We start from the raw sequence: 27,651 nt of genomic DNA, 5'->3' as shown, positions 1-27,651 counted from the left end.
ACTCCAATTCCCAAAATGCCCATGTGCTGTAAATTCTATGAAAATGCATCCAAGCTCAGGAGAATCTTGCAGTTGCAGAACCCAAGAAGAACCATCAAGGATTTCGTTTTAATCCATTAATAATCAAGTGTTAGGTGGTGTTTCAGAGATTTCCATGGAGACACCCTGTGAAAGGAGTTAAACCCAGTAGTGCTTCAGTTACTGTACATTGACATTTTGGGGATTAGAGAGACAGAGAGGAGAGGAGCAGCAGCTGTTAATGAAAGTTAAGAATTTTAAGGTTACACTGACTTGAGCAGTGGCCACTGCCCACTGCCCCCAGACCCCAGTAAAGCTTTGGGATTTGGGACCAGACCCCACGTACCAACTAATCTTCCACTGCGCGTGGGGTCCACTTAAGTGCATTGGGAGCTGGATAAGGCGTGTTTTGGGTGACGTGGCGTTCCGTGCAAGAATCCTGGTTGCATGGACTAGGAGTCCGGGACCATGGAGTGGAGTTGGTGGGGGGTTTTGGTATTTTAGAAAAAGAGCTCAACGACATCTCTGAACCCTCCGATAAACCCCCCACTTCTCTCTCTCTCTCTCTCTCTCTCCACAGTCACAGGTCTACCCACATCACATCGTGTCATCCTCTACCCACCTTCCAAATGTCACCCACCCTATTTCTCAGAAGACTCCTTCCTTTCTTGCCCAACAAAAACCAGATTTAACTAATCTACTTTCACACTTGCGCCAAACAAAAAGAAAAAAAAAAAAAAGGAGGAGAGCTTTAGCTGTAGCTCGGTTTTGCAAATTTGCGATGCAATCAGGAGGTGCCCAAGCAGTAGTTACCTGCCATTCCCAATTCTCTGCAATGCTTAGTGTCATCAATCGTAGGCTCCGGCGCTTCTGCTCAAAACTACGGTGGCCAATCCGGCGGCGTTCCAAGCACAAAGTTCTCATCAGGAGGTTCGGAAAGTCAAACCCAAAACTTCAGCCCAAGGATGAGACCAACGCCAATGGGTCAATGATCCATGCAAATGGTCAGGTCGGTGGTTCTAAATCTGAAAGGCCAATTCGGATTGCGACATTCAATGCTGCTATGTTCTCCATGGCTCCTGCTGTCCCCAAGGTTGAGAATACGGTTGTGCTTGATTATGGAGGGGAAGGTTATGTGAAGGTCAGGCATGATGTGGAGGCTGATATTCGAGCAAAGTCTGTCAACGATCGCCCCAAGAGTATACTCAAGCAATCTCCCCTGTATCCCACTTCCCTGACTAGTCCTGAACATCTGTCTAGGCAAAAGAAGTTTGCAAAATCAAAATTAAGGGTCTCTATTAATCTCCCTGATAATGAAATCTCTTTAAAGCGCAGTAGACAGTTAAGTTTTGATGAAGAGGACAGAAAGGGGTCTTCAAGCAATAGTACAATCAGGAACCAGAGAGGCAAAGCCCCACTAAAGTCCAGTTTCAGCCTACCTAGCAGTATAAGAACTGGTGGAGATGGTGAGAACTTCAGAAGCAGTAGAACCATTCTGGAAGTGCTAAGAGAGGTGGATGCTGATATCTTGGCTCTGCAAGATGTGAAGGCAGAAGAAGAGAAGGGAATGAAACCTCTGTCTGATTTGGCTAATGCCTTAGGCATGAGGTATGTTTTTGCCGAGAGCTGGGCTCCTGAGTATGGGAATGCTGTCCTGTCCAAGTGGCCAATTAAAAGGTGGCATGTTCAGAAAATCTACGACGATACAGATTTCAGGTGCACATCCTTTTTCACTATCCATAAAATACAAAATTAGTTTGCAATTTCTAACTAGTCCTCGAGGTTCTCTGTTTTGTTGGTTCCATTTCTTTGAGGACCACCTGCTCGAGGAAAGTAAAATAATAAGCTTTAGATGGAGAACATTAGTTCTTAGTTTTGATCGCTAGATCTTCTTGGTTGAGCCTGCTACTCTGTTTGATGGTCTATTGTGTCATTATCACAGAATTCTCCTTTTCTTCTTGTAGGCCAGTGTAAAAAGAACAGAGAAAGTAAAATTCAAAAACTTGTGGATTACTGAACACCAAATCCAGATCCTTTTTCTACTCAATTTTCACCAAGTGACTAACTGAGGAGACATTTTGCGTTACTTTATTATCAAGGGAAAATTAAACCCAATAATGAATTTCTTGAATTTAATCCTGCTCCTGCCTGGACATTTTGCAATGGTTATTAACAAACAGCTCAAGAAGTGAGGAGAAGAGGAAGGCTACTTTTCTTGATATCTACCTTTGACTGGGTGGTAGCCATATGCAAGTATTATGCAACCAAGCTCCATCAGTCCCGTCAGATTTCCATTTGCAATTTGTACTGGCCAAGCACTGTTTGAAAATTAATTTGGATAGTTGTTTCTGGAACAGTCTACTGGAATAGAATCACTTGTGCATCTACTGGAGCAGTCTGTTACTGGAGTCCAATCATTTGATACTGCTCATTCATCTCATTTTATATTCATGAAAGGGGGCATTACCCAGTTTGGGTCCAGAGATCTTGGGAAGGATGGACAGAATATGGACCTAATCTTTGGCATTGGCCATCCTCGGATTCAAACCCACGTTCTCATTAATCGTTAGCCCATGATTTTACTGTTGCACCAAACAATGTCTCAGTTCATTTCATATTAGTCTATTGTTCTTTTAAAAATGAATTCACCATTAATACTTATTTCAAACACCTTATGCTTGAGAAAGTCTGCCACTGAGATTTTGATTGCTGATTCAAAAACTGCTCCCATCTGTCATTATCACTTCAACCCTGTCCTAACTATTTTAAGTTCAATATTCTACTTTCTGTTCCAGCATTCTAAAATTGTAGACCATAAATATAGTAAAACTTGTAATCAGCAAATGCATGAAACCCAGAAAAATATGGACAAGTTTAGTTTACTTCCATTAAAAAAAAAAACAAGAAAACTGAAAATTTCTGTCTTATGCTCCAATGAAGTTTAGAACAATTTCTATTTTTTGAAATTTATTTGTGATTTCTTGATATGGAATATAGGAATGTGCTGAAAGCCACAGTCGATGTGCCCCAAGCAGGAGAAGTGAACTTCAATTGCACCCATCTTGATCATTTGGATGAGAATTGGAGGATGAAGCAGATAAATGCAATAATTCAATCAAATGATGGGCCCCACATCTTGGCCGGGGGTCTCAATTCTCTTGATGAAACAGATTATTCAGCAGAGAGGTGGATGGATATTGTGAAGGTAAAAGTAGTATGATTGCTGAATTTTTTTGTTCAATTATTAAAAACAGGACTACTACTAATTACAATTAGAAATTCTATATATTGCAGTACTACGAGGAAATAGGAAAGCCAACCCCAAAGGTTGAAGTAATGAAGTTCTTGAAAGGGAAGCAGTATGTAGATGCCAAGGACTATTCAGGGGAATGCGAATCTGTGGTCATGATTGCCAAAGGCCAAAGTACAAACCAGCCTGGCTCAACCATTATAATGTTCTCACTTCAATTATATTACCTTATAATTTAATTTAATTGTTGAATTTCCTTCTGCAGATGTGCAGGGGACTTGCAAGTACGGGACGAGAGTGGATTACATATTGACATCATCTGGCTCTCCATATAAGTTCGTCCCAGGGTCATACTCAGTCATTTCATCAAAAGGGACTTCTGATCACCATATTGTTAAAGTTGATATCATAAAGGTAGACAGTAACACTCAAGAAAATGTTGCAATGCGTCGGAGACAACCAAAACAGAAAGTGTTAGGGATAAACCCTTCTTCTTCAAGGGGTATATGGAGGACAAATACATGAGGAAACCTTTCTTTTTCAATTTTTATATCTTAATTTTGGTCTATTTTTTCTGTACATGGGAGTGATTGGTGTGGGAAGTCTCAACTTACTGTGTCTGTAAATTATCATATAAACATTTGTTCAATGACACTTAATTTGAAAGAGACTATGCAAAGAAACATATTCTTCTGTACATTCTTTCTATTTGCAGTTGCAGTTAAGAAGGGGAGAGATTTCTGGAGTTACTGTTTGGTCTACTTTCTAGATATGGTAATTGACTGGATTAGGGAAATCTGGATGAATTTCAACCTGTTTCCTTTTTCCCTGGAATTAGTAAATGCACCTCTTGCAGAAATGATAACTTATTTTGAAAGCCCAAACAAAGAAAAGAGATTGTTTGTACCTCCTTTCCACTGCAGTTATTGTTAGGAAGGGAGATGTTTGATTGTTTGTAATGTTATGGTTCTTGCTTTCCTTCTGTTTGTTTCTGAACTGACGTTTGTAGGGTATATTCACCTTATACCCAAATGCATATCTATATGACGATAGTTCCCTTTTATTATTTCATAATATTGGGGGGGTGGGGGGGGGGTGTGAAATAAGGCACCCCAAAGTTTTAAAACTTTTAAAATATCTGTCTATCAGTGTATTCATGCATATCTAGGTGTACTGATATTGATATTGTATCAATATTTTGATCCTTGCTGGTATAATTTGTGGGAGGGCAGAGGAGTATGCATATGGAAGAGAGAAGCATAAACTGTGATGCAACAATTACTGTAGACCACAGAAAACTTCATTCTAACGCCTGGTAAAGTTATATTTGTCTGATTAAATCCTATTTTATCTCCAGTCATCTTTAATATTATGTACTTGGCATTATTAGACTTCATATTCATAGAACAATGCTTCAACAGAGAAGAATGCTGTCTAGAAAAAGATTATGCTTGCAGAGGAGAAATACCATCTTGCCATTTTCATCCGGAGACTCGAGCTTTCCAAATTTTGGGGACACAAGTAGAGAAAGAGATTAACAAGTAGAAATGCTCTGTTCATTTGCCGGTACCTCACGGGGTGTAACCAATTTCCCTATGTTCTTACACTGCTACAATGAGCCCCATGGTAAGTGAGTTTTCTAGGCCTTGTTTGTTTGTAACATTGTAACTTATGGGTAAGTGCACTTACCCAATTAAATGTTACCCGGGAAGCATTTATCTAGGTAAGTGCACTTACCCCTGTTATTTTGATTTTTAGGATTTCCAGTTAAATAATAAAGTGACATTTCTACTCACAAAAAGTAACTATTAAAATGGGTAAAATGGTCCCATCATATTTTATAAAAATTTCTCCCAACTGAGACAGTTACTTATCTGGGAGATGGGTAAGTTTTACCCACGAAAATAAAGGTAACTTTATTGTGGAGCCCATTGTTTAATGTAAAAAGAATATAAGAAAGTTGGTCAGTAGGAAAAAATTATTCATTGACCAAATTTGCCATGCATGTTTACCTGCAAAGAACTGGGCCTAAAGAATATCGGTTACCCTCTCATCTGGGGTGGATAAGTTGCTTACCTGCCTATTAAACGCATCAATCCCTTAAATTATTCAGGTAACTTTTTCCCAGGAAGAACGCTGGCATCAAAGTTATTCAGGGAACACTTGCCCAGTGCGTACGGGCCAAAGTAGTAAGCAATACAGGGGGAAGTCACGGTGTGATGCTTGAATACAACAGCATGGAAAAGTAGGAAATTGCGTAAGATGTTGAGATTTGTGTCAGGGTCTTAAATTCAGTGCAATTTATGTCAGACGATTGCAATGAGATGAGGTGAGTTTATTTGTCTATTGTGAAATGTCCAAGTTTTCCTTCTGTTACTGATTTTGGCAAGAACAGTTAATTCCTTCACGTCTACTATCTGCTGATTGATTATATACAAGATCATGGAGAACAGACAGTATTTACTCTGTACAAATTGTACAAATAAAACTCAATTTCTTTTCAGGAGAAAGAGTGGGAAAGGATCACGACTCACAGAAGAGACAAGACCATGCAGAGGCAGACAGGCACCAGCTCAACCCCTCTAGGAAACAGTAATTCCTTGGAGGGTAATTTCTGTGATATTAACGAACTGCAGCTGTTTTGTCTCCTGGTTGTCACTTTTCGGGGAGTGACGCGACCACCCACCCAACAGGCCAAAACAACAGATCTATTCGAATTCTAGCACCTTTAGCAATTGGTGAACTCTGTTCAATTTCAGCGGAGGCCTCATGGACTCATGGTTTTCCTTTTTTTTTCCCGATGAATTTAGCAGAAAGGTAATTCGATTGATGGTTGCCTCTTGCATTGCTTCAAATCACATGGTGGTGACACAGTGGCGGCTCCAGAGTGGCCGCACCTGATGGTGGTGGTGCTGATGGTAGCTACTCTCTTCGTTGCACCGCAGGAAACCGTCTCCACTCGTGAACGGAAACCTCCATTGCCGAAGCTCAATTCTCCCACTCTCCCCTCCTTTTTCTCTTTGAATCTCCTTCATGTCTTGTTTTTGTTCTTGTTCTTCCTTCTCCTCGTGTCTGTGTCTGGGTAATAATACATTTGCTTGTTTCCGCTCCCCTACTTGGAGTTGTACCTCCTCTTCCATTTCTCGAGACAACTCCTTTTCTTTGTCTTCTTCTTCATTCTCCTCCTGGTCGATGGTCAATACATTCTCCTGTTCCTGTTCTTTTACCTGGACCTCCTCTTCTTCCTCTTCTTCTTGTCTGATGGGTTCTGATTTGATTTGATGCAATATCAACCGACCATCCTGGCGGGTAGCTCTGAGAATATGGGGACTATCGATCCTGACCATGGTGAGCTCCAACCTCCCATTATTCCTCACCGGCTTGAGAAAGAAGGTGGGGCGGCCGTTGTCGTCCAACGACGTCAACGGTGGCGGGAATTTCATATCCCTCCGCCTCAACCGTGTGGACGACGACGTCGAATAAGACATGGGAGGCTCCCTCATATCATTCTCCTCGTCGTCCATTCTTCCTCTTTCGTCCAAGCTCTCGAACCGTTGACTCTCCGTGAATGGCGTGAACCCACCCACACCTCCATTTATATCGGCAAACTTTTCATTGCCTTGGGCAGGGGTGGCCGTGGGTTTCGGCTTTCCCACCATGCCGGGTAAAAGTCGGAGAGCGCCGGCCGATAACGAGAGGCTTCGGCGGTGGGTTGGGAAGTCTCTACTCGGTTCCCCTTCGGAAAGAGAAGAGAAGTTCAGAAAAGAGTGAACAGTCTTCTTGCAAAAACTTAGCATTTTGTCCGTTTTGATCCCTTTTTTTTCCTTCTCAGAAGCATAAGAGAGAAGAAGGAAAGGCGAGAAAACGAATGGATTCTGGTTCTGGCCTTGGAGGAGAGAGGGATGAGAGATTTGAATATATAATCTATACGTAGAGGAGGAAGGGGGAGAGGGAGAGAGAAACGAATTAACCAGAAATGGTGGGAGTCATCTGTCACGGCAAACATGAGAAAGGGTTGGAATTGGAAAGAAAAAGACAAAAGAAAGACAGGAGAAAAATGCTAGGTGTGTTGCGTGGTCACACAGCTATTGACTGTGGGCACCATCGCTGGATGAGCTGTGTTTGGTTTGATTAGCCGTTAGCCTTCCACATCAATTGACCCACTGGCCCCACTCTACTCCTCTGTCCCTACCAAAGCAAAAAAAAAAAATTATTTGGGACCAAGTGTTCAAAGGAGAGAGAGGGAGAGGGAGAGAGAGAAACACAACAGCTTAGCTCAATCCCTAGCTTCCCGCCAGATATTTGATTTGTTCCTTTTTCTACTCCACCTCTCGTGTCATCTCATCTCTGTCTCTGGGCCTCTCTCCCTCCCTCTTCTCTCTCAGTACAAAACGAAAGACGCATTTATCATTGTGCTATGAATTATGATGCGCTGGGCTGCATCTCTCTTTGTTTGCAGATGTCGTTGGTGCTGGATTCACCTGATTTCTCGTTCTCGCTTCTCACTATTTTGGCCAAGTGACAAGGGCTTCTCCCGTTTGACTAGGCTTGCAAATGGTTCGGAGTAGTTGAATCGGATCCAAATTTAACTCGTTTTTATTGGAATTCGAATTAATTGAATTAAAAAAAAAAAAGCCTTTGAAATTGTCATATTGTATTTGACGAATAAAATGAAAGAGTAAGTGGACTGAGAGACACCTACCTCACAACCACACCCCACCGTTTTATTGGGAACATCTGGCATGAATAATAAATACAAATATAAGAGATATTTCCGATGTATGATGAGGATATGTTCTGAGGGCGGTGTAAGGCACGTTATGTGAGGAGCTAGGGGTGTCCATGAAAAACTAAAACATCAAACTGAACTGAAAAAAATAAACCAGAAAATGCAGTTAATTAAATTGATCGGTTTGATTTTGGTTTAATATTTTTGAAAAACTGAAGGATCGGTTTAATTTTTGGTTATTCTAAAAAAAGCAATGGTTAACTGAACCAACCGATATATATTTATATGTATATTTTTTTATATATTTTAAATATATCTCATATATTTTCTATATATTATATATAAATATATTATATATTTTTATAATATTTATAATATATTATAGATCATTTATTATTTATAATATGATATTATATATATATATATATTTATATAATATATATTATGAATATAAAAACCGAAAAATAGAAGAATCGAATCGGTCAAAAACCAAAACTGATGGACCGGTTAACTAGTGGTACTGGTTCGGTTTCGGTTTGAAAAAAAATAAAAAACCAGGACTGATTCGGTTTGTAAAAAGTGTCCATGGTTCAGTTAACCGAACCGTGGACACCCCTATGAGGAGCAGATTTGGTCTCCATAATCAAAGTTTTAAAAACAAACAAAAAATTGTTGAATGGATCGAATAAGTCAATGATTCAACCACTTAAGTTTGTGGATTATTGACTAAATTAACAGTTTTTGTCCAATAACCGGATTGAAGGTGAAATGGACCCAATTGCTTATATACTTTCCAGTCCAAACGGTCTGACCGTCTGGACCAGCGGCAGTTCAACACAACAGTTCATTATGATGGAAACAAGTCCGTGGGCTTCTCAAAGAGCTGAAACTACGACACATGGATTCCAACCATCTCAGATAGTACAGCAATACGGTCATAATTAGCAAGTTAAGGCGGCTGAATTGCTGAATGGTGACAACTCCTGGAATCATCAATCAAGGGATGATACACCGGCTATTTATTGATCCCCTGTTTGTGTCCAACTAGAGGTATCAATTGGACTGGGATTGGTCCGATCCCATTCAATTCAATATGAGCCCATTACAGATGGACTATGTCTAATCCATTTACACCTGTATTCTTGTCTTCTATCAATGAATAAGATATTAATTCAATATAACCCAATTCAATATAAATCTATTACAGATGGATTAGGTCCAATTCAATTCCATAAGTACTTTGGACTATTTAAGTCTGGACTGGCTCAATTTAATGTCTTATGGGTCCATCCAATTTGTACAGTTCCAACTCAAAACCGGTCCATTGAAGAAGCCTATAAAAAAGAAACCTGTAAGTTGACTTCAGTCTATCACTGAAATGGTAATGTCCCTCCCCAGTCCCCACCACTTACTTCGTCACCTCCTTTCAACCGAAAGTTTCTATCTTAGACAAATGTTCCTCCTTAGATTTCAGTTGTTATTTGAAAACTCTTTGGGATGGTATTCTTACCAAACACAAATATGCTCCATGGGACGGGGAAGCTTGCATACGTTAATTATTAAATAAGAAGAAGAAAGGGGTTTTCAGTTCACCATTCAGTCCACCCCTAGGTGGAGCTACTAGTAGACTAGGCGTGGACTGAATCCTATCCATGGATTAATGTCAAATTCATGGGTAGGATGCAGTTTATAGGGGGGTATTAGAAGACTAGGAGGGGGCTGTAAATTAAATTTTTGAGGAGGATTGCAGTCCAAAAATCCCAAGAAAAAAACTTGTAGCTTCTTCATATGAAACTGATTTTACTTCACCCAGTTTCTTAGAACTTCCAAAAACTGTCTAATAGGTCTCTGTCATTAATAGCCCGTGCCTCCCGTGAAGTTCAGGGATTGACCTTGCCGGCCATGCCTCCTCTGAAGTTTCGGACCCTTGCCGAAATCTCTCTTGAAGTTTGTTAACTGCAATGAATTCCCCTAAACTTTTTAATACAGTTGCAAGTAGACCCCTTCTGTTATAATCTTCTAACAAAATTCACTAAAATGTCTAAAATACCTATGCAATTATTATTGAGGCTGTTTTCTACAAAAAGAAAAAAAAATACAAACTTTATAAACAACAAAAGGAAAAAAAAAAGGAGAATTTCAAGTTGTTGTTTTACCTTTGAGTTACTAATATGAAGGGAAAAAATGGAAAATAAATTCATTTCAGAAAAGTGATGAAAGGGTTTGGACTAGCTATTTATACAAAGAAAAAATTTGGAAAATAAACATTTTGGTCAAAAATAGCCACATGCAACTATGTTAAAAAGTTTAAGAGAGGTGATTGCAATTACCAAACTTCAGAGAATGCTTTAGCAATAACCAGAAACTTCAGGGGAGGTTTTAACAATTTACCCCAGACTTTATTTGAATAATTCCCTTAAAATTGGTCGTGGAGATTGAAATTTGGAACAATTAATTTCTAAGGCTCGGTTTGGAGAGGGTGTAAATATAAATATGTACAATATAAATATAAGTTTAGAAATATATATATATATATATATATATATATATATATATATATATATATGTGTGTGTGTGTGTGTGTGTGTGTGTGTGTGTCTATGTATGTATGTATATATATGGTTTTGCACTAAACATGTTTGTATATATTTGCATTCTTCCCATTACACTGAACATCACATATTTGTATATTTGCACCGGAACACCATATACAAGATTTTGCATTGACCATAATTTACAAATTCACCTAAAATTCTCCGGTTTAATCCAACATTTTGACAAGGCTCCGCTCTGTTTGGGTGTGGCTCCTTAATTCTTATATTCCCATGCGTTTTTGCTTTCAGCTCAGTTAGTTTTGTACTTTTGTTAACAAGTTTCGGAATCCAGCAATTTGCCCTTTCCCTTGGCATTCTGTTAGGCTCCGTTTGGTTTGTGGGAAATTTTGTGTGGGATGGGATGGGATGGAAAAGTGTAAAAATTTACTCTTCCATTGTTTGGTTTTATATATGGGAAAACAATGAGAAAAACACTATGACAATAGGAAAGCAAAGATGATGAACAGTGCTTTGTTTCACCAAGAGAAAGACAAACAGTAGTTTGCCGGCGGAAAGCGAAGACAATGAACAATGGGGTGCTCTATTTCAGCAAGAGGAAGACGAACAGTAGTTCGCCAGTGGCAAGGGAAAATGATGAGCAATGCCGCCAGAGACAGTAGTTCGCTGGTGGAAAGCGAAGACGATGAATGGAGAGGTACTAGAGGGTAAATGATCATGGTCACCGTCGCTGGTATTTCATGTGTTCGTTGTCAAGAAGACGATGAATAATGGTTTTTTTTTTGGGTGAAAAACGGAAGAAGAAGAAACAGACGAAGAGAGGAGACAGGGAGGAAGGGAGTGGCTGAGAAGGGGTGTCAGTGTCGTTGCTCTATTTCTGGGTTCGAACGGGGAAGGGGAGGTAGCAAATCGCCGATGGTAATGGGGAAGGCACCGGTTCTCTCCCTCCTTTGTTCGTCGTCGCTGGTTCTCCACAGTGGTTCCTCAAAGTTTTCCATCGGAGTCGCATGGTTTTGGTGTGACCCCAAATCCATGATTTTAGGATCTGACATCCCACACTTTTCTCGTCCCATCCTTTTATTTCCCTCAAAATAAATGAGAGAAAAAGGAATATTTTTGGAATATTTCCTTTTTCTCATCCCCATCCCACAAACCAAATGGAGCCTTAGTCAATTCTGTGCCTTTAAACATTTTTAAAACCCCAAACTACAACCATTCTACTTGGTTATGTTTATTTTTGTCATTTTTATACTGGGTAAAATACAAAAACCTCCCCCGAATTTTCTAATAATAATAAAAACTTCCTCTATAGTTTAACTTTAGCAAAAACCTCCTTTCTAGTTTAAAAAAAAATGGTAAAAACCTCCCTTCCGTCAATGACCAAGACAAAAAACGTTAAACGGATGATAATTTTTTTTCAAAATACCTATTTTACCCCTACCCCTATACGAGTTATTGTATACCTATGTTTACTAAAATACCCCTGGACGAGTTATTGTACACCAATCAATGGCTAAAAGTTGTTTGGTGTAAAAGCCAACTCCAAAGAGGCAGAGCCCATTGACTGGCGAGGTGGGTCATCTCCTCTGATTGGTGTATATTCATTCGATCCTAACAGATAAACCAAAAAAAAAGATTGAACAAATCATGTTGAAAGAAGCTGCCCAATATGTCGTCATTGCAAACTGAAGCTTCTCCCTCTCAAGAGGCCCCTTCTCGTGGTCCACAATCTTGCTTTCCCAGTTCATTCCATCTGTGATGCTCTTGATCTCCAACAGAACATCCACATCATCTCTGAAGATTACAGTGCCTTCTGGCCTAAGAATTCTGTCCATCTCCAATAGAATATCTTCCATTTCACATCAAACAAACTACTGAGAAATCTCTCTGTAATGATAAATCACCTGCCCTTGTAAAGGCTAAAAACTGAATCAGCGTGAAGGAGATCATATGTCCTAAGATACGTAGACATGGCTTCACACCTTCAATAAGAAAAGCAGATTAATAACAATATACACGATTAGCGACAAACTCCATATTTTGAATGAATTAAATACGAGTTCTGAGTAGAGCACAAAGCTTAATTACCAGTTGTGATATGTTCCAATCAGTCCACACTCATAATTGCTCAAGTGTGTTGAGCTTTGCCTCTGTAGGGACTACATTCACGACCCAAACCAGATCATCGATGGCAACAGCTGCAAATTCACCCAGGTGAGCATTCATATCCAGCAAATTCCGATACCTCCCCTTCTGTGTCCCAGTTGATTGTTCACACTCTTGTAATAATCCATTCTCCTCCTCCTCCACAACTCTGTATCCTCCCGAAGGACTCCGTTGTAATTCCCTCTAGACTTCCGCTACTAATTCTGGGTAGGACTGAATATAACCTCTCAGGCTTTGGTTTCTAATTATCACCTGGTCTAAATCGTTCTTCCTGGCTTCGTCATTCCTCTGTTCGTTCCTCTCCAATGGGACCGAAATCCTTCTTCCAAGGTTCGTCGTTCCTCTCCAGTTGCCCCCCTTCTTGGTTCGTTCTTTCCTCTTCAGTTGCTACTCTTCAGCTGTTACTCTTCCTGGTTCGCTCTCCAGTTGCCCCTCTTCATTGTTTGTTCCTCACAACCAGGATAATAAAGAGGGCAAAGGATATTTTAGTAAACATAGGTATACAATAACTCGTATAAGGGTAAAATAGGTATTTAAAAAAAGTATCATCGATTTAACGTTTTTCCGTAAGGGAGGCTTTTGTCAATTTTTTTAAAACTAAAAGGGATGTTTTTACTAAAGTTAAACTATAATGGAGGTTTTTGTTTTTTACCCTGATATTTGATGATGTGAGTCCTTGGAATCTCATATTGATAATTTAATAATTTTACTTTTACAAGTTCAGGGGGACGGTTCACCCATAATCCCCAACCAAAATATCTAGTGCAACCAGTAAGACCTTAGCAACTAGACAGATGTTTAAAGTAATATAATAATGTATTAGCACCGACCCGTGCAATGTACAGGTTGCTATTTAAAAATATAATTTCAAACAAAAAATGGAGTGACTATAGGGGTGGTAATTTTTCAGCCAATCCGCATAATCCACCCAACCTGCCCATTTAGTTGGCGGGTTGGAAATGGGTTGATCACCCATTGAGTTAATTTAAATGGGTTAGGTTAGGGATAACTCTAAAGATATTCCTTAGCTATCTTTATTTTAGTTTTTTTTATTTGAATGAAATAATTTATAATTAATGCATTAATTTTCTATTAATTATTGACTAAAATTAGTTTTGTCTTGAATCAACACACTTCACCCAAATCGACATAAATCCAAATCAATTTGACCCGATTTTTGACCAACTCAATTTGGTCTAAATATGAACAGACCCAATCACCTTAGTTCAGTTCATTAGGGTCGGACAACCTAGTCTGAACCCGACCCAAATCTGGAACGGATCATGGCAGGATCGTTCGGCCCGAACCGACCCAAAATCTGCTCCGCTTTCTTTGCCCGGTTTAGATCATCTGGTTCGGCCTGTATCCACACAACACAACACGACCCAAATCTAGACCGGTTCGATTTAATTCTGTTGGCCCACTTCGGGCCAATCGATTTGGTCCCAAACTCATGCACAAACCTAATATGGGCTGGTCCAAGTCAATCCACCATTGACTAAACCGGTTCGGTTTGGTTCGATCGAACTTACCTAGATCTAAACGGTTCAACCACCCTTTATGTGATTAGCTCGAAGACAATCCAATTAGATAGTACAAGTTGGTCTGACCGTTTGAACCTAAGTGGTTCGGTCAAACCCAAAACCCGAATATAGTCAAATGGCTTCGCTGCTTGTGTAAAAATAACATGCATGTAATGTGCTTTGAACCTTCACCACTTATGTAAATAGCAACTACTATTACCACCAAGCTATGACCAACTTATTTGTCAAGAAAGAGTTTTTTTTTTTTTAAGTACATAAATATAAGATTAATGGATTTGGGTGGGTTGGATTGGGTTAAAGTGGGTTTGGGTTGAACTTGACCCATTTAATTTTATATAATTGGGTCATTAATGGGTTGGCGGGTTAGGTGGGTTAGGTTGAAGCTCAACCCAAACCAAACCCAACCCAACCCACCCAATTGCCACTGCTAAGTAATAGTGATTGAGCTTCAAACTTATTCCTTTTTATATAGATTATATATCATGAAAAGCATACAAATCAACTGCTTAGCATGAGAACCAATTGATGGTGGCTTAATTGCTAGGTTCTTTGGCTAGTTGTAGTGGAGACCTAAGATTAATCCAATTGCCATTAGGGTTGGGGTTAAGGGTTTGGGGTATAGGCTATCCCTCCTTCCTGGCCGCATGGTTGTATAGCCCTATGAAGCATAAAAATGTGCTTAGCATGATATCAACAAATAACCAAGTTAAAAAAAAAAAACAATTAAAAATTGAAATAATAAAGATAACCAAAGGAAAGAAAAACCTGATGACATATGGAAAGGAGCAATAGTTTCTTTAGACTTTAATAGAAGAAGAAGATTGGTCCACCGCATGTAATAGGTGGGCAAATTTGGGATATGACATTAGATTGGTTCCAAGCTAAGGTTCATATTTAGGATTGACCCTTAATCTAATCTAATCCATCTAATTTGCACCCCTACTTTATTAGAGAGAGTCAAAAGGGTTTAAAATATATTTAAAAGAAAATTAGGGATTTAATGGGGAGGGGAGATGTTACGATCATTGACTATTAAGAGAGAGAGAGAGAGAGAGAGAGAGATTTAAGAATGATCTTATTAAAAAATAAATATGGATTTTATGAGATATAATGAGGACACTCGAGAGTTTTAATTTTAATGATTTAATTTAAAAATAAATATTTAATTTTAATGATTTAATTTAAAAATAAATATGCACATGTGAGAAAGAATAAGAGAATAAGATGTATGAGCTCTGTGATTAGAAAACCTCTCACTTCCCCTTTTCCCTCTTTCTATTATACATATAGATTATATAATATAATTCGAGTTTCTTTTGGCAATAAATGCATTCCTGTTTATTATATATAATTATATAAATTTGATAATTAATAAATTCAATATTTTTTGCACTTGTGTAAATTTATCAAAATAAAATAAAAATAACTTTTAAATCTTAAATGTTTATTTCAATGATAATAAATCTAATAGATAACATCCGAATGGATTTTGGATTGGATAATATATAGTTATTTAATCGAGAAAGCATTTCTTTGTTACCATGCATGTTGCATGTAACCCCTCATGAAATGTGAACGAAGCAAGAAAAACTTTCCTGCAATCATATTGCAACTCGCATGCAAACCCAATCAAATGTGAAGACACTTGAAATATAAAATCAATTGATGCGATGTCTTAAATTTATTACAAAATGCTAACACGTTTGCATTTTAGGCTCGGTTTGGAACATAATACAAAATATAAGGTTTTACACTCTACATATTTGTATATATATTTATATTCCTCCTTATATTCAGTTTAGGAGTAGAAATACAAATATGTATAGTATAAATATATACAAAGTACAAGATTTTTCCCTCTGCCTATACATATTTGCATTTATACTCTTTTAAAACTGATCCTAATGCTGTATTTGATTGCAATGCAAATTTATTTACATTAATGCAAAACCATGGAAGTGCAAATGATTTCAATGTAAACTATGATTTTTTTTATTTTAAAATTTACCTTATTTTGTTTTGATTGGTGTTCAAATGAAGTAAAGTTAGACTTGAAGCAGAATAAATTAAAACCCAAAACAAAATTAAACCAGAATTTGCATTATTTTCATTTGCCCTCTCAATCATTTGTACTAGTGCAAATAAAATTATACTGCAACCAAATACAGCCTTATATTTATACTCTTCCCAAATTAAGCCCTACAAACCACTTTTGCTACAACAATGTAGAGAGCAAAATAACTAGATCGAAGCCTTTGATGTGGCTTGACCCCATTTAAATGAGATGAATTAATGTCTTGATGGCAAGCCACAGCAATATATCTAAAGCCATGATTGTTAGTTTTTAATTGGGATATGCTCCTCACACAGGGTGCCTCACAGCGACCTAACAGGCACATCAAACCGTGCATTGGGAACATCTCCCGTAAATAATAACTCATAAATACAGGAGATATTTTGAATGCATGGTGAGATGTGCCTATGAGGTTGGTGTGAGGCGCCATCTGTGATGACCAGATCCAGTGGTCTCGTTAGTTTTAGGCCTCCACTACCACATTTGTGAACCTTTGAGGGGTGTGGAGGTGGCGGTAAGTGCGAACTCTTTGTCAATGTCATGGTATGGTTCTATTTGAAATCCTGTCCCGTCAAATCAACAGTAGGCTCAATTTGAAAAGAGTATGAATATATACAAAATATAAGGTTTTACGCTATATATCTGCATTTGTACTCTTAAATTGAGCATAACTCAGTTTAGAAGGAGTACAAATACAAATTTATAGAGTGCAAAACCTTATCAGCACTGGTCTAAGTGGGTAATCTGGTGGTAGCCATTGCTAATTGCTTTAAGAGAGAGAGTTCATTGTTAATGTGATAATACCATCGACAGAAGCATGAATCATTAATCAAACACTTACGGTAATTGACAAAAGAATCAAGGCATATATATAGTGACATGCATACACAGACAAGAAAATAATTCAACCACTCCAACCCCTCCAATCTTCACAATTGAACAAGCACATCTGTAAGTATTCAGCAGGCTAGGCTTAAGAGTTAAGACTCTGGGGCGCGCTAGGGCTAAGACCCTAGCTAGCTTGAAGGGTACCCTATGCCATGACGCTTGTTGGGAAAGATGACAAACACCGAGCTGGAGAGGGCACCCACAATGGGAGGCAGTATCTTGAGCAACAGCTCCTGGTTGGAGTTGAAGGAGGGATAGTAGCACTCCACCGTGTTAGGGTCCAGCAGAACCACCACCATGAACACAATCAGCGAGAAGAAGGCATGAACAAAGTCCCCCATTTGAAGCTTGTAGCTTGATACATCCACCGACTCCGAGTCTGCAGGGGAAGGCCAGAGGCCATCCTTGGTTGCGATCCCATAGTGAGTGCTTCCATTCCTATCTCTGTAGCTGTCTGTAAAGCATGAAAAGCAGCAAGAGAAGCCACAGCAACTCAGCAGAATACCAGTCAAGTACTTGTTAATGGTGTGGCACTGCCCATTGTTGCTTAGGACTGGACTCAGGAATTGGAACAAAAACACAGTTCCAGTGGGGAGAAGCTTAATCAGGTTGCCTATCCCAGTCAGTGCTTTGTCTTGGACGATTTGTAGAGCCCTCACAGTTGAGTTTGGGTATGTCTTCCTGCTGCCACCCATTTGGATATCTCTAGTCTTCTCTGTGTTAATGGCTCTCTCTCTGATCTAGCTACTCTTCTTAATTTTTTGTTACAGACAACATGTTTTAACATGAAATGGAATTAATATATATATACACAGAGAGAGAGAGAGGGAGAGGAGGGGAGGGCTTGCTTGTACGTAAAAATGGATTGAGTAAGAAAATGTTTGCTTGTACTCCTAGGAATGTGACCCTTTGTTTCCAATCCAAGGTTTGAGAATTCCTTGTAGCCAATCCCAACTCCCAATTGAATTTGATACAACGACAGTTAACGCTGTTGGTCCTATATATATATTGGCATGCATATATAAATAATAATAATAATAATAATTAATAACATTTCTATTATTCCAAGCAAAGCCTTAAAATTTTATTAATTTGTATGGATTATAGGATATGAACTTTTGGATTTAATTTAATTGTCAATGAAGCTATAGTTTCTTACAATAATCAATCAGTTTTTTAATATTATCTCTTATGGTATGACCCTCGGCAACTCGTTCATATTCCTTCTTAGGTTGGTGAAGGAATATGTGTTTGTTTTTTGTGTTATATCTATATACATAAACATGATACTGAAAGGGATTTGGCCAATCAAATGCCCTTCCATGAATTTTGATAAAATCCACCTGATTGATTGCCATTAATGGTGCATTTGTTTTTCGGTAAATGGAGGACTGTAAGTTGGTGGGTCCATAAAAAAATAAAGGGATTTTTTATCTGCAATCCTCCTCAGAAATTAAATTTGCAGCCCCCTTGTAGTCTATTAGTAGCCCCCCCCCCCCCTATAAACTACATCTTGTCCGTGAATTTGGCATCAATCCAGGGCAAGATTCAGTCCACCCCTAGTCTAGTAGTAGCTCTACCCAGGGGTGGATTGAATGGTAAAAACCCTAAAAATAATTTGCATTTGCATTTTGATAGTAACAAGTCTCACAAAATACAATGATTCCTGAGACTTGGGATCGTTTAACTAGATAAGTAATATCTTCTTGAGACTTGGGTAAATCATTTTTATGCCTCTGTAAAAAATTGCTTTGGCACATTGTTGTTTTTTCAATAACGACAGCTTTTATGGATAAAATGGTTATTGTATAATTTTACTCGAGAAACAAAAAAAAAAAACGTAAATATTCATTCAAGTAACACATTTACCCAAATAAATGACTTATTGTTTAACGAACAAAGCTTAAGTATGTGCTTGGTTCCATGGGCATTTATGGGTAGGGCGTTTATTTGCAATTTTTCTACTTTAAATGTTTATTTATACTTTTTCACTTTAAATGTTTCTTGTTTTTGTTGTTTAGTTGAACTTTACTTTAAACATTTTTTACTCTCCATCTAAGATTAATACCCATTAAAATGTGTCACATCAACATTTGGTTTCAAGAAACGCTGGGGCATTGGGGGAAATAAGAATTTGACATTTCCCCAAATGCCCCATGCACAAAAATCAAAGCGTTTCAATTTTCTACCATTTATTTGATAAAATGTGAAACCAAACAATTGTTTCATTTTACTTCATCTGCAATAAACGCCAACGCTTATGTAGCACTAATGTAACATCGTTTTTTTCAATAAACGCCAACGAAACCAAACATCCCCTAAATTTTTCCAATATCATGTCCTTCTTAACTTTATAAATCATACCTTTTTTTTTTTTAAGCGTTAAAGGTGAAGTTCCATAATTTTGTTATAGATCATACTCTTGATTCTTGAATGCAACCTGAAAATATATGCAATACTAGCCAAATACAATAATTTTGTTATTACTTAGCGAAGATGGACAAATTTAGAGTATGGGTGGAGTCCTGATATGATGATCTAGACTTGGAATGAATTTTGTTAAGTCATGTCGTTCAACGTCAAACGCTAAGTCCTAAATCCCTTAAGCAGAAATACCAGAACAATACTTAGATGAGTTACATCAATCAGTATCCTTTCATTAACATTTATCAGCCAATAAAGCCAAGCCTTACCCAATTCTAAGCATCTTTCTCAAGCAAGCCCACAGCCCAGCCAACATTTTCACCAAGCTAGGGGCCTTTTTTCCAATTCCTCGACAGCCCAATAAGGGCCCATTTTTCGCTTAATTCAGACTCAAGCCCACCCTTCTAGCACAGGATGGAGAGCGATCGATGATGATCAAGATGCCTTCTTTCTACTATTTCCATTATTATATTGATTATAGGCATTTGGAGAGAGAATCCTTCTCCGACGGCTGGGGTGTGTAATGACCAATTAAACCATTCAAAGGTCAAATGAAAAGTCTATGACAATATCTCCCCAACTGCAGGGTACTTTAGTCCATTCATACATAAAATTAAATTTCTCGCAATTTTCGTTTTTCAGACAAGAAGGGCGGTTTTCTGGAATTCTTCGAGCGGTATCGTCTTCCTGCCAACGCTCCGGCCTCCGAGACTCGATCTGCGCGATTGCAGTGAGTGCGTCACCACCATATCCTTCCCTACCTAATCACCTCTTTCCTTCTTGTTAGGCCATCGGCGATGACCGACGAAGAGATACTACGGAAGCTGGAGGACTGCACCCGGGAAGCGCCTCGTCTGCAACTCGAGACCCTTCAGACAATTCTCGAACACAATGGGGGCGTAAGTTATCTGCGGCCCTATCTTCAAAATGCTCCCATCGACGACAAAACCTTTCGCCGCCTCGTACCCATTTCCTCTTACGTCGACTACGCCCCTCTCATCAATCGCATGGCCGACGGCGCCGATGATCATCCCTCCCTTCTCTCCGTTGATCCTCTAATCTGCTTCTTCTACAGGTCTCTCTCTTCCTCTCGAGTTTGAATCTTTCTGTTTGATTAATGTTTGATCCCTGTGATTTCTATTTAATCTATCAGTAGGTTTTCTCTTGACAAGCTTTGGGTTGTGATAGGAGTGGTTCTTAATTTGAGAAAACAATTAGGATTGTTCTGATCTCATGATTTAGTTTGCTTTCACTTTGAAACAATTCAATTCTGATAAGATTGTTCCTTCTCTATCGTTCATTTTAATGTTTTGGAAAATTGAAGAGCATTCTTGTTTTCCCACAGCTCTGGAACAAGTTCTATGAAGCCAAAAATGATCCCTCAGTTTAATTCAACACACTCAAGAGCTGCCTCTTTCTTGGCTCACCAGGGTAGCTCTGCACTTCTTCGAAGGTAACAGATTTGTGGGTCTTTCATACTTCTTTCAGATTTTCTTCTTGAGTCATGGATTGATTTGATCAGAAGATGTTCTTAAAGGATGGTGGGTGGAATTCCTTGATTTCTTCTTTAGGTTGTTTCCTCCAGGGCCTTCAGTCAATAAGGTTCTATGGTTTCTTTATGCTGGCAATGTTACAGTGACTAAAGGGGGATTTAAGGTAATGGCTGCCTCTGCATACCCTCTACATAGCAATAGCAGCAGCCCTTCTCCAATGCTGTCCATGTGCGTGAGTCCCCGAGAAGTCATCTTGGGATTGGACCTTCAGCAGCAAATGTACTGCCACGTTCTCTGTGGATTGAGAAACCCAAACTCGGTTGATGGTATTCGAGCTCCATATGCAGCAGGTCTGGTGAGAGCATTTCGTCTCCTGGAATCCAAGTGGGAGGAGCTCTGCAATGATCTTGAAAACGGGTCTGTGAGTTCGATGATCACCGATGTTTCAATGAGGGATGCTGTTGCAGAGCTACTTGGTGGTCCACAACCAGAACTGTCAAAGACAATTCGAGCTGCTCCTGATGGCCGACAGTTTGGTGGGATTTTAGGCAAGCTATGGCCTAATTTGAGGTATGTTACTTGTGTGAGTACTGGAACTATGGAGCAGTATTATCCATTAATCAAGTATTACGCAGGGGAGATCCCTGTTCTGGGTGGTGATTACTTTGCTTCTGAATGCTGTATTGGTATTAATTTGGATCGAACCCAACCACCAGAACAGACCAGATACGTTCTGCTACCTACTGCTGCTTATTTTGAGTTCCTTCCTTTTGATTTGGCCGGCAACCATGGCGCTGCTGAAGAAACTGTGGATATCTCTGGGGTGGAAATAGGGAAGATGTATGAAGTGGTTGTTACTACTTACAGAGGACTGTACCGATTCCGTCTGGGTGATATTGTGAGAGTTTTGGGCTTCCATAATTTGTCTCCAGAATTGGAATATGTCATGAGAGCTCCAAAAGCTGCTGGTGAGGTTTTCACAGAAAGAGATTTAATGTCCACCATGGAAAGATTGCAAGTCATGTTGCGAGATGAAGCAATGGTAGAAGTTACAGAATTGACAAGCTACTCGGACATGGAGTCAAAACCAAATCGGGTGACAATTTTTGTGGAAGTCATGGATGGGTGTTTTTTTCTGCAGAATGATAAGGTGGAGGAATCAACTCTTGTCCTCAGAAAATGTTGTTCCTCTGTTGAGGAATGCTTGGGAGGTCTATATAATGTGCAGAGGAGAAGAGGAGATCTTGGTCCTCTGGTATTTTCTATCGTGAAGCCTGGTAGTTTCGATAGATTGATACAAGTAGCGATGGAGAACGGAGCAACAGCCAGTCAATATAAGCCACCCAAGATTATAAGAAACAGTGAGATTGTAAATTTGATGGAAGCATCTGTGATTATGACTGTACATTCTACTGCCTATCCCGAAGGGTGACCGATGGTTTGATTACTTGCAATACTTACTTCTCTATTGTTGACTGTACATTCTCCCACAGGCCACAGGCGAACCCGAATTCAAATTAGAATATGATCTCATGTAGGGTGATTTGAGATTTTGAGCTCAATCCGTTTATAATTGAATTAAATATGGATCCAGCCCTATCCAGTTAGATTAATTCCATATATATAATCATATACAAAAATTTGTATAGTACATCTATACAATTAAGTTCATTTTGGTGCAAATCATAAAATTTAAATTTAATTCATTTTGGTGCAAATCATAAAATTTAAATTTAATTCATTTTGGTGCAAATCATAAAATTTAAATTTAATAAGATAATACTAATTTATATCTTTACGTTTGCTTGCATATAGGGATGTTAATGGATCAGGTTAAATGATAAACCCAGGTTAGAGTCAATATATTTGGCTTTAGGGTTGGATTAGGGTTTTGATTATTCAATTTGAGTCAGGTCTGAGTTCGGGTTTTGGCTGACCCTCCCCTCTGGGTCATGATACCCTGCACATATACAAAGTATTCTTTTATCTTTTTGACTTCTAACTCTATAGCTTTAAAGTTTAAGATTTATTTACATGTTTTTTATTTTTTTCTTTTTTTTTTAAATGGGAAAATTAACATCTTAGATTCTATAAAACAAATTCTTAATTTAAATTAATGGATTTTAGGTCTTCAAAACATGTTAAAAAATACAATTGAAATGCTACGAGTTAGGTCGGGTTCAGAAATTATGTATTTTAAGGAGAGTCGAGTCAAGTTTGAGTTGAGGCACTGTAGGGTCAGGTTAGGGTTGAGGCAAACCCGTGCCAAACCTGACTCATTGACATAAGGCATAGCACATGCCCTAGCATTAGTATTAAACAGGGGTGAGCAAGAAAGCCCGAAAAATCGAACAAGACCAAAATGAACCAAACGGTTTGGTTTCGATTAACCTTTTAAAAAAACCAACGGTTAATCGAATCGACCAGTTTATATATACAGCAATATATATTTATGTATTATATATAATATATTATTGTATTATATAATTTATTTTTATTTTTTTAAATTAAAATAAACCCACTGTCATTTGATTTTTTGAGTTTTCCCCCTTTATACTTCTTCGATACCTAACGGTCTGCTTGGTTGTTGAGAAAGAATGGGATGAGAAGGAAAATTTTATTTTCTCATTTTGGCATTATGGTGTTTGATTGATGAGAAGGAAAATTTACAACAACTTCATCTCGTCATCGTAGGCTACGCCAGCTTTTTGAGATATGGTCCGCTTATATCTCTACAACTCGATTCCAAACCAGCACTGGTGGTTTCTTCGACAAGAATAGCAATGAGAAGGGAATGCTTGAGGGAGATGGGGAAGATATCTGTTACTGAACTCTTCAGCACCAAGAGGGTCCAGTCCTTTCAGTCCATAAGAGAGGAGGAGATTTTTCAATCGATCAAGTCGATTTCTCGATCGATCAAGATCTCTCTCCTCTTTTTCCTCCTCTTCCTCTTTCTTTTTTTTTTCCTCTTCTTCTTCATCTTTTTCTTCGCTTGTCTCTGCTACTTAAACCAGAGGCAAGCAACCGTTTTGAGTACGCCTCCACAAGACCTCTGATGTCATCGACGATCTGACGACACCACTACTATTTCAATGCAACTATTTCAATGTGCCTCCACCGGACCTCTTTTTTCACATGTGGTTTCCTTTCTCTCATTCCAAGTTTTGAGACACTTCATCTCACTGTTTCTCGGTCCATCTCGCAAAACAAACGAATGAAAATGGGAATCTAAGGAGAGTATTCCCATTTTCTCTTCTCGGTCGCACCAACCAAACAGACTATAAAGGCTAATACCAACATTGAAAACCCTTGCTTTACTCTTGTTCGTCTTCCTCCCCAATTCCCCTTTCTTTCCTCCAGTGTCGGTCATCATCTTCCGTCATTTGATGCCGGCATCGGTCGACGGTCTTCGTCCGACAACTTCTCCTCTCCCCTTCTCTATTACGGCCGCGCCAAAAGGCTCAAACAAAACTCTTTCCCTCTCTCTCTCTCTCTCTTGTCATCTCTTTCACTGCTCTGCGCCAACCGCCAAGTGGCAATGCTGGTCGCCGGCAAGCACCAAGACACCAAAGCCATGCGCCAACTACTCCCTCTCTGGCGACACCTATCATCTCCGCCACCTCTCACTTGAGGTTCAGGCGACAACAACTAATCCGACACCGGAAAATTGGCCACCACTTTAGTGTTCATTGACCAAGTTCAACTTTAGGCCTTCAACTTGTTTAAGGTCCCTTTTTTATTTTTTTACATAAATATTATTTATAGTGTATTTTTTTGCACAAATATACATCTACCATACTATATTTTCAACTTCATTTTTACTAAATTTTGATAAGTTCAAGTTTTATATAAATAATTTTCCATTAATTTTATTCATAAAATATGTTAGATGGATAAGTTCATATTCGACTTCAAATATAAACTTATTATACCAATTTGATTTGATCCGATTATTGCCCAGACCAAAATCATAGTGCAGTAACGAGGAGGGGCAAAATGTTAGATGGTAAATTTGCACTCGTATAAATGCAAGGGAGTGCAAATAAAAAAAGATGTAAATTCTCATTTTATTTTATTTTGGGTTTTACTTTATTTTGCTTCATGCCTTAATTTACTTCTTTTGTATTATCAAATAAAATAAGTTAAAATTTGAAATAGAAATAGGTCAGCATTTACACTCAAATCACTTGCACTTCCATAGTCTTGCTCCTCACAAAGTCCCCCTTGAACCAACCTTATATTGCTTTCAGTCGTTCGCTAGGAACATCTCCCATATTGCTGCACTGCAGTGTGATGTGAGGTTTGTAATTTTGTGTTCTCAATGAATACTGGCATCGGATCAATCCATTATACATGTTAATTTCCAATTAATTCCTCAGGCTTAGTTTGGAAAGAGTATAAATACAAATATGCGTAGTGCAAATATATATAATAATACAAAACACAAATTTTGCACTCTACATATTTGTATTTATATTTCTTCCAAATTGAGCATCAATGTCAAATTGATATTATGTAATTATTCCCGAGTTCCCATAAGGTTCCTTTTACTACGTCATAATTGTTGATTGAATTTTACTCTAGACAATTTATTGATATATTACAAAAACCCCTTTACTATGGGTTCAATGACAAATGCCCCTAAACCTTTATATCAAGGTTTTTAAAACCGACCTGGAAAATGAACCGGTCAAGGGACCAGTTCCCAGGTCAAATGGTCGGACCATTCTAACAAAAAAAAATAAAAAATGGTTAAAACCGCCAAATGGTTCAACTGCCTGAGTCAGCGGTTTGCTGACCAAATCAACTTTTTTTTTTTTTTTTTGCAAATATCTATTCTTGGGGAAAAATGGAACCAGTCACACCCCCTGAAAAACACCAACAAGAGTACAAGACCTAACAGAGCCCCGAACCAACAAGTCCTCCATCCTAATTTTCTCAATCATCAGTCTGGATTGTTCAAGAGCCAAGTTGGGCTGATCCTCAAACCCACGATTTGCAAGAGCGTCTACAAGCATGTTAGCTTCTTGGAAGGTGTACTTGAAAATGAAGCTCCTCTGCTTGGATCTAATTACCCCCTTGATGAGATTGGCTTCAGTCGGTGCAAGGATAGTTTAAACAGCCTTTATAGCCTTGCATTGGGAACATCTCCATACTTTTGTACTTTAATTCATGGGAGATATTCCCCATGCAAGGCTAGGTGTTTAAATGGACTTTGCACTGACTGAATCTGGTTTCCTCCTTGGTATTGAAAATGGTGTTACTTGAAGATCAAAGAGTAGGTTCATCATTGATGCAATGAATAGTGAATAGAGAGTCCCCCTCAATGATCACCTCCTCGCACCACAGATCCACCACACCATGAACTACTTCCCTCGCCGCCCATGCCTCTACTGTGTTGATGGAGTTTTACCTATAGATAAGAAAGAGAATTTCAGAATTCCGCCATGACAATCCCTAGCAACCCAAGAAATTGCAGCAGTCCCTTCGTGAGACATTGAATCATCAAACTTTATTTTGATTTGTTGGGTTTGAGGGGTCCAACGAATTAGGACTTGCTTTTGGGGTCCATCACTTCCCCTCCAAAATTAGGCTTTCACTATACATCTGTAGTTCCAAGGCAACATCTTCGACAATCTCAATTGGGCTCATCTTCTTGTTTTCAGAAATGCAAAGATTTCTTTTTTTTTTTTCAAATATTCCACAAAATGTATGCCACCTTCCTCCCATCTTCTTTAGGCTTTAGGCCTAACCTTGATTTTTAGAAGCCATTCCTCAATATTTTCTCTATTTGTATGGTCCAAATGACGATCTATAATGTACCAAATTTGTTTTGTGATCGGATCGGGCTAGAAGGTGGATTAGTGATTCTTGTTGTCTTCAAAGTAGGGGCAAGTTGGGTTGATATTGCAGCCTGTCTTTTAGTATGTCTTTGGTTCTGTGGGCATTTATGGATAGGCTGTTTATTTGTACTTTTTCATTTTAAGCGTTTATTTATAATTTTTCACTTTAAACCTTTTTTTTTTTTTGTTTTTGTTGTTTCGTTAAGTTTCACTTTAAACATTTTTTACTCTCCACCTCAGATTAATACCCATTAAAGTGTGTCACATCAATATTTGGTTTCAAGAAACATTGGGGCATTGGGGGAAACAAGAATTTGACATTTCCTCAAATGCCCCATGCACAAAAATTAAAGTATTTCAATTTTTTACCATTTATTTAATAAACGGTAAAATCAAACAGTTGTTTCATTTTACTTCATTTGCAATAAAAATCAACGCTTATGTAACGTTGATGTGGCAGCATTTTTTCAATAAGCACCCAAGGAACCAAACACAACCTTAGTCTCTTTTTGGTTGGTAGCTTTTCCATGCAAATATGCCACATAAATATTCTTCAGAATTCCCATTAGTTTGCATCCAAGTGGCTAATTTGATACTGAATTCTCCCCTGCTATTCGGTTCCCACCACACTTTATCTTCTTGCTATTTAATTGGGATGTGCACACTTTTG

The 27,651-nt window shown here is 38.5% G+C and overlaps 4 protein-coding genes and 1 long non-coding RNA gene across 7 annotated transcripts; 2 read left to right on the top strand and 3 right to left on the bottom strand.

The window, feature by feature from the left end:
• The first annotated feature begins 550 nt into the window (after positions 1-550).
• On the top strand, positions 551-3,965 carry LOC148861727 (uncharacterized). Its single transcript, XM_088986410.1, has 4 exons — positions 551-1,734; positions 3,016-3,223; positions 3,313-3,442; positions 3,534-3,965. Exons 1-4 carry the CDS (start codon positions 800-802, stop codon positions 3,791-3,793), a joined length of 1,533 nt encoding a protein of 510 aa, XP_088842536.1. The 5' UTR covers positions 551-799; the 3' UTR covers positions 3,794-3,965.
• A 1,683-nt stretch (positions 3,966-5,648) lies between these two features.
• Positions 5,649-7,639, bottom strand: LOC148861726 (uncharacterized). The gene has a single exon (XM_088986411.1). It carries the CDS (start codon positions 7,063-7,065, stop codon positions 6,124-6,126), a length of 942 nt encoding a protein of 313 aa, XP_088842537.1. The 5' UTR covers positions 7,066-7,639; the 3' UTR covers positions 5,649-6,123.
• Positions 7,640-12,047: 4,408 nt separating this feature from the next.
• LOC148861725 (uncharacterized) lies at positions 12,048-13,155 on the bottom strand. Its single transcript, XR_016112285.1, has 2 exons — positions 12,638-13,155; positions 12,048-12,531 (listed from the first exon to the last, which is right to left on the bottom strand). It is a non-coding gene; the product is annotated as an uncharacterized LOC148861725 (long non-coding RNA).
• Positions 13,156-17,179: 4,024 nt separating this feature from the next.
• On the bottom strand, positions 17,180-17,990 carry DMP2 (transmembrane protein, putative (DUF679 domain membrane protein 2)). Its single transcript, XM_088982153.1, has one exon. It carries the CDS (start codon positions 17,914-17,916, stop codon positions 17,350-17,352), a length of 567 nt encoding a protein of 188 aa, XP_088838279.1. The 5' UTR covers positions 17,917-17,990; the 3' UTR covers positions 17,180-17,349.
• A 1,978-nt stretch (positions 17,991-19,968) lies between these two features.
• On the top strand, positions 19,969-22,745 carry LOC148861723 (putative indole-3-acetic acid-amido synthetase GH3.6). 3 transcript variants are annotated; one of them, XM_088982659.1, is made up of 5 exons: positions 19,969-20,191; positions 20,288-20,321; positions 20,433-20,720; positions 20,991-21,098; positions 21,217-22,745. In XM_088982659.1, exons 3-5 carry the CDS (start codon positions 20,443-20,445, stop codon positions 22,568-22,570), a joined length of 1,740 nt encoding a protein of 579 aa, XP_088838785.1. In that variant the 5' UTR covers positions 19,969-20,191; positions 20,288-20,321; positions 20,433-20,442; the 3' UTR covers positions 22,571-22,745. The 3 variants fall into 3 exon arrangements, with proteins under 3 accessions (XP_088838785.1, XP_088838786.1, XP_088838784.1); XM_088982660.1 differs by lacking the exon at positions 20,288-20,321 and having other exon boundaries at positions 19,969-20,232; XM_088982658.1 differs by having other exon boundaries at positions 19,970-20,191; positions 20,288-20,720.
• Positions 22,746-27,651: the final 4,906 nt, after the last annotated feature.

Source organism: Nelumbo lutea, chromosome 4 (genome assembly GCF_056320005.1).
Source record: "Nelumbo lutea isolate HS-2025 chromosome 4, American lotus-T2T, whole genome shotgun sequence".
Taxonomy (NCBI): domain Eukaryota; kingdom Viridiplantae; phylum Streptophyta; class Magnoliopsida; order Proteales; family Nelumbonaceae; genus Nelumbo; species Nelumbo lutea.
Note: the sequence above shows the minus strand (reverse complement) of the source record. Positions and strands in the feature narration are given on the sequence as shown.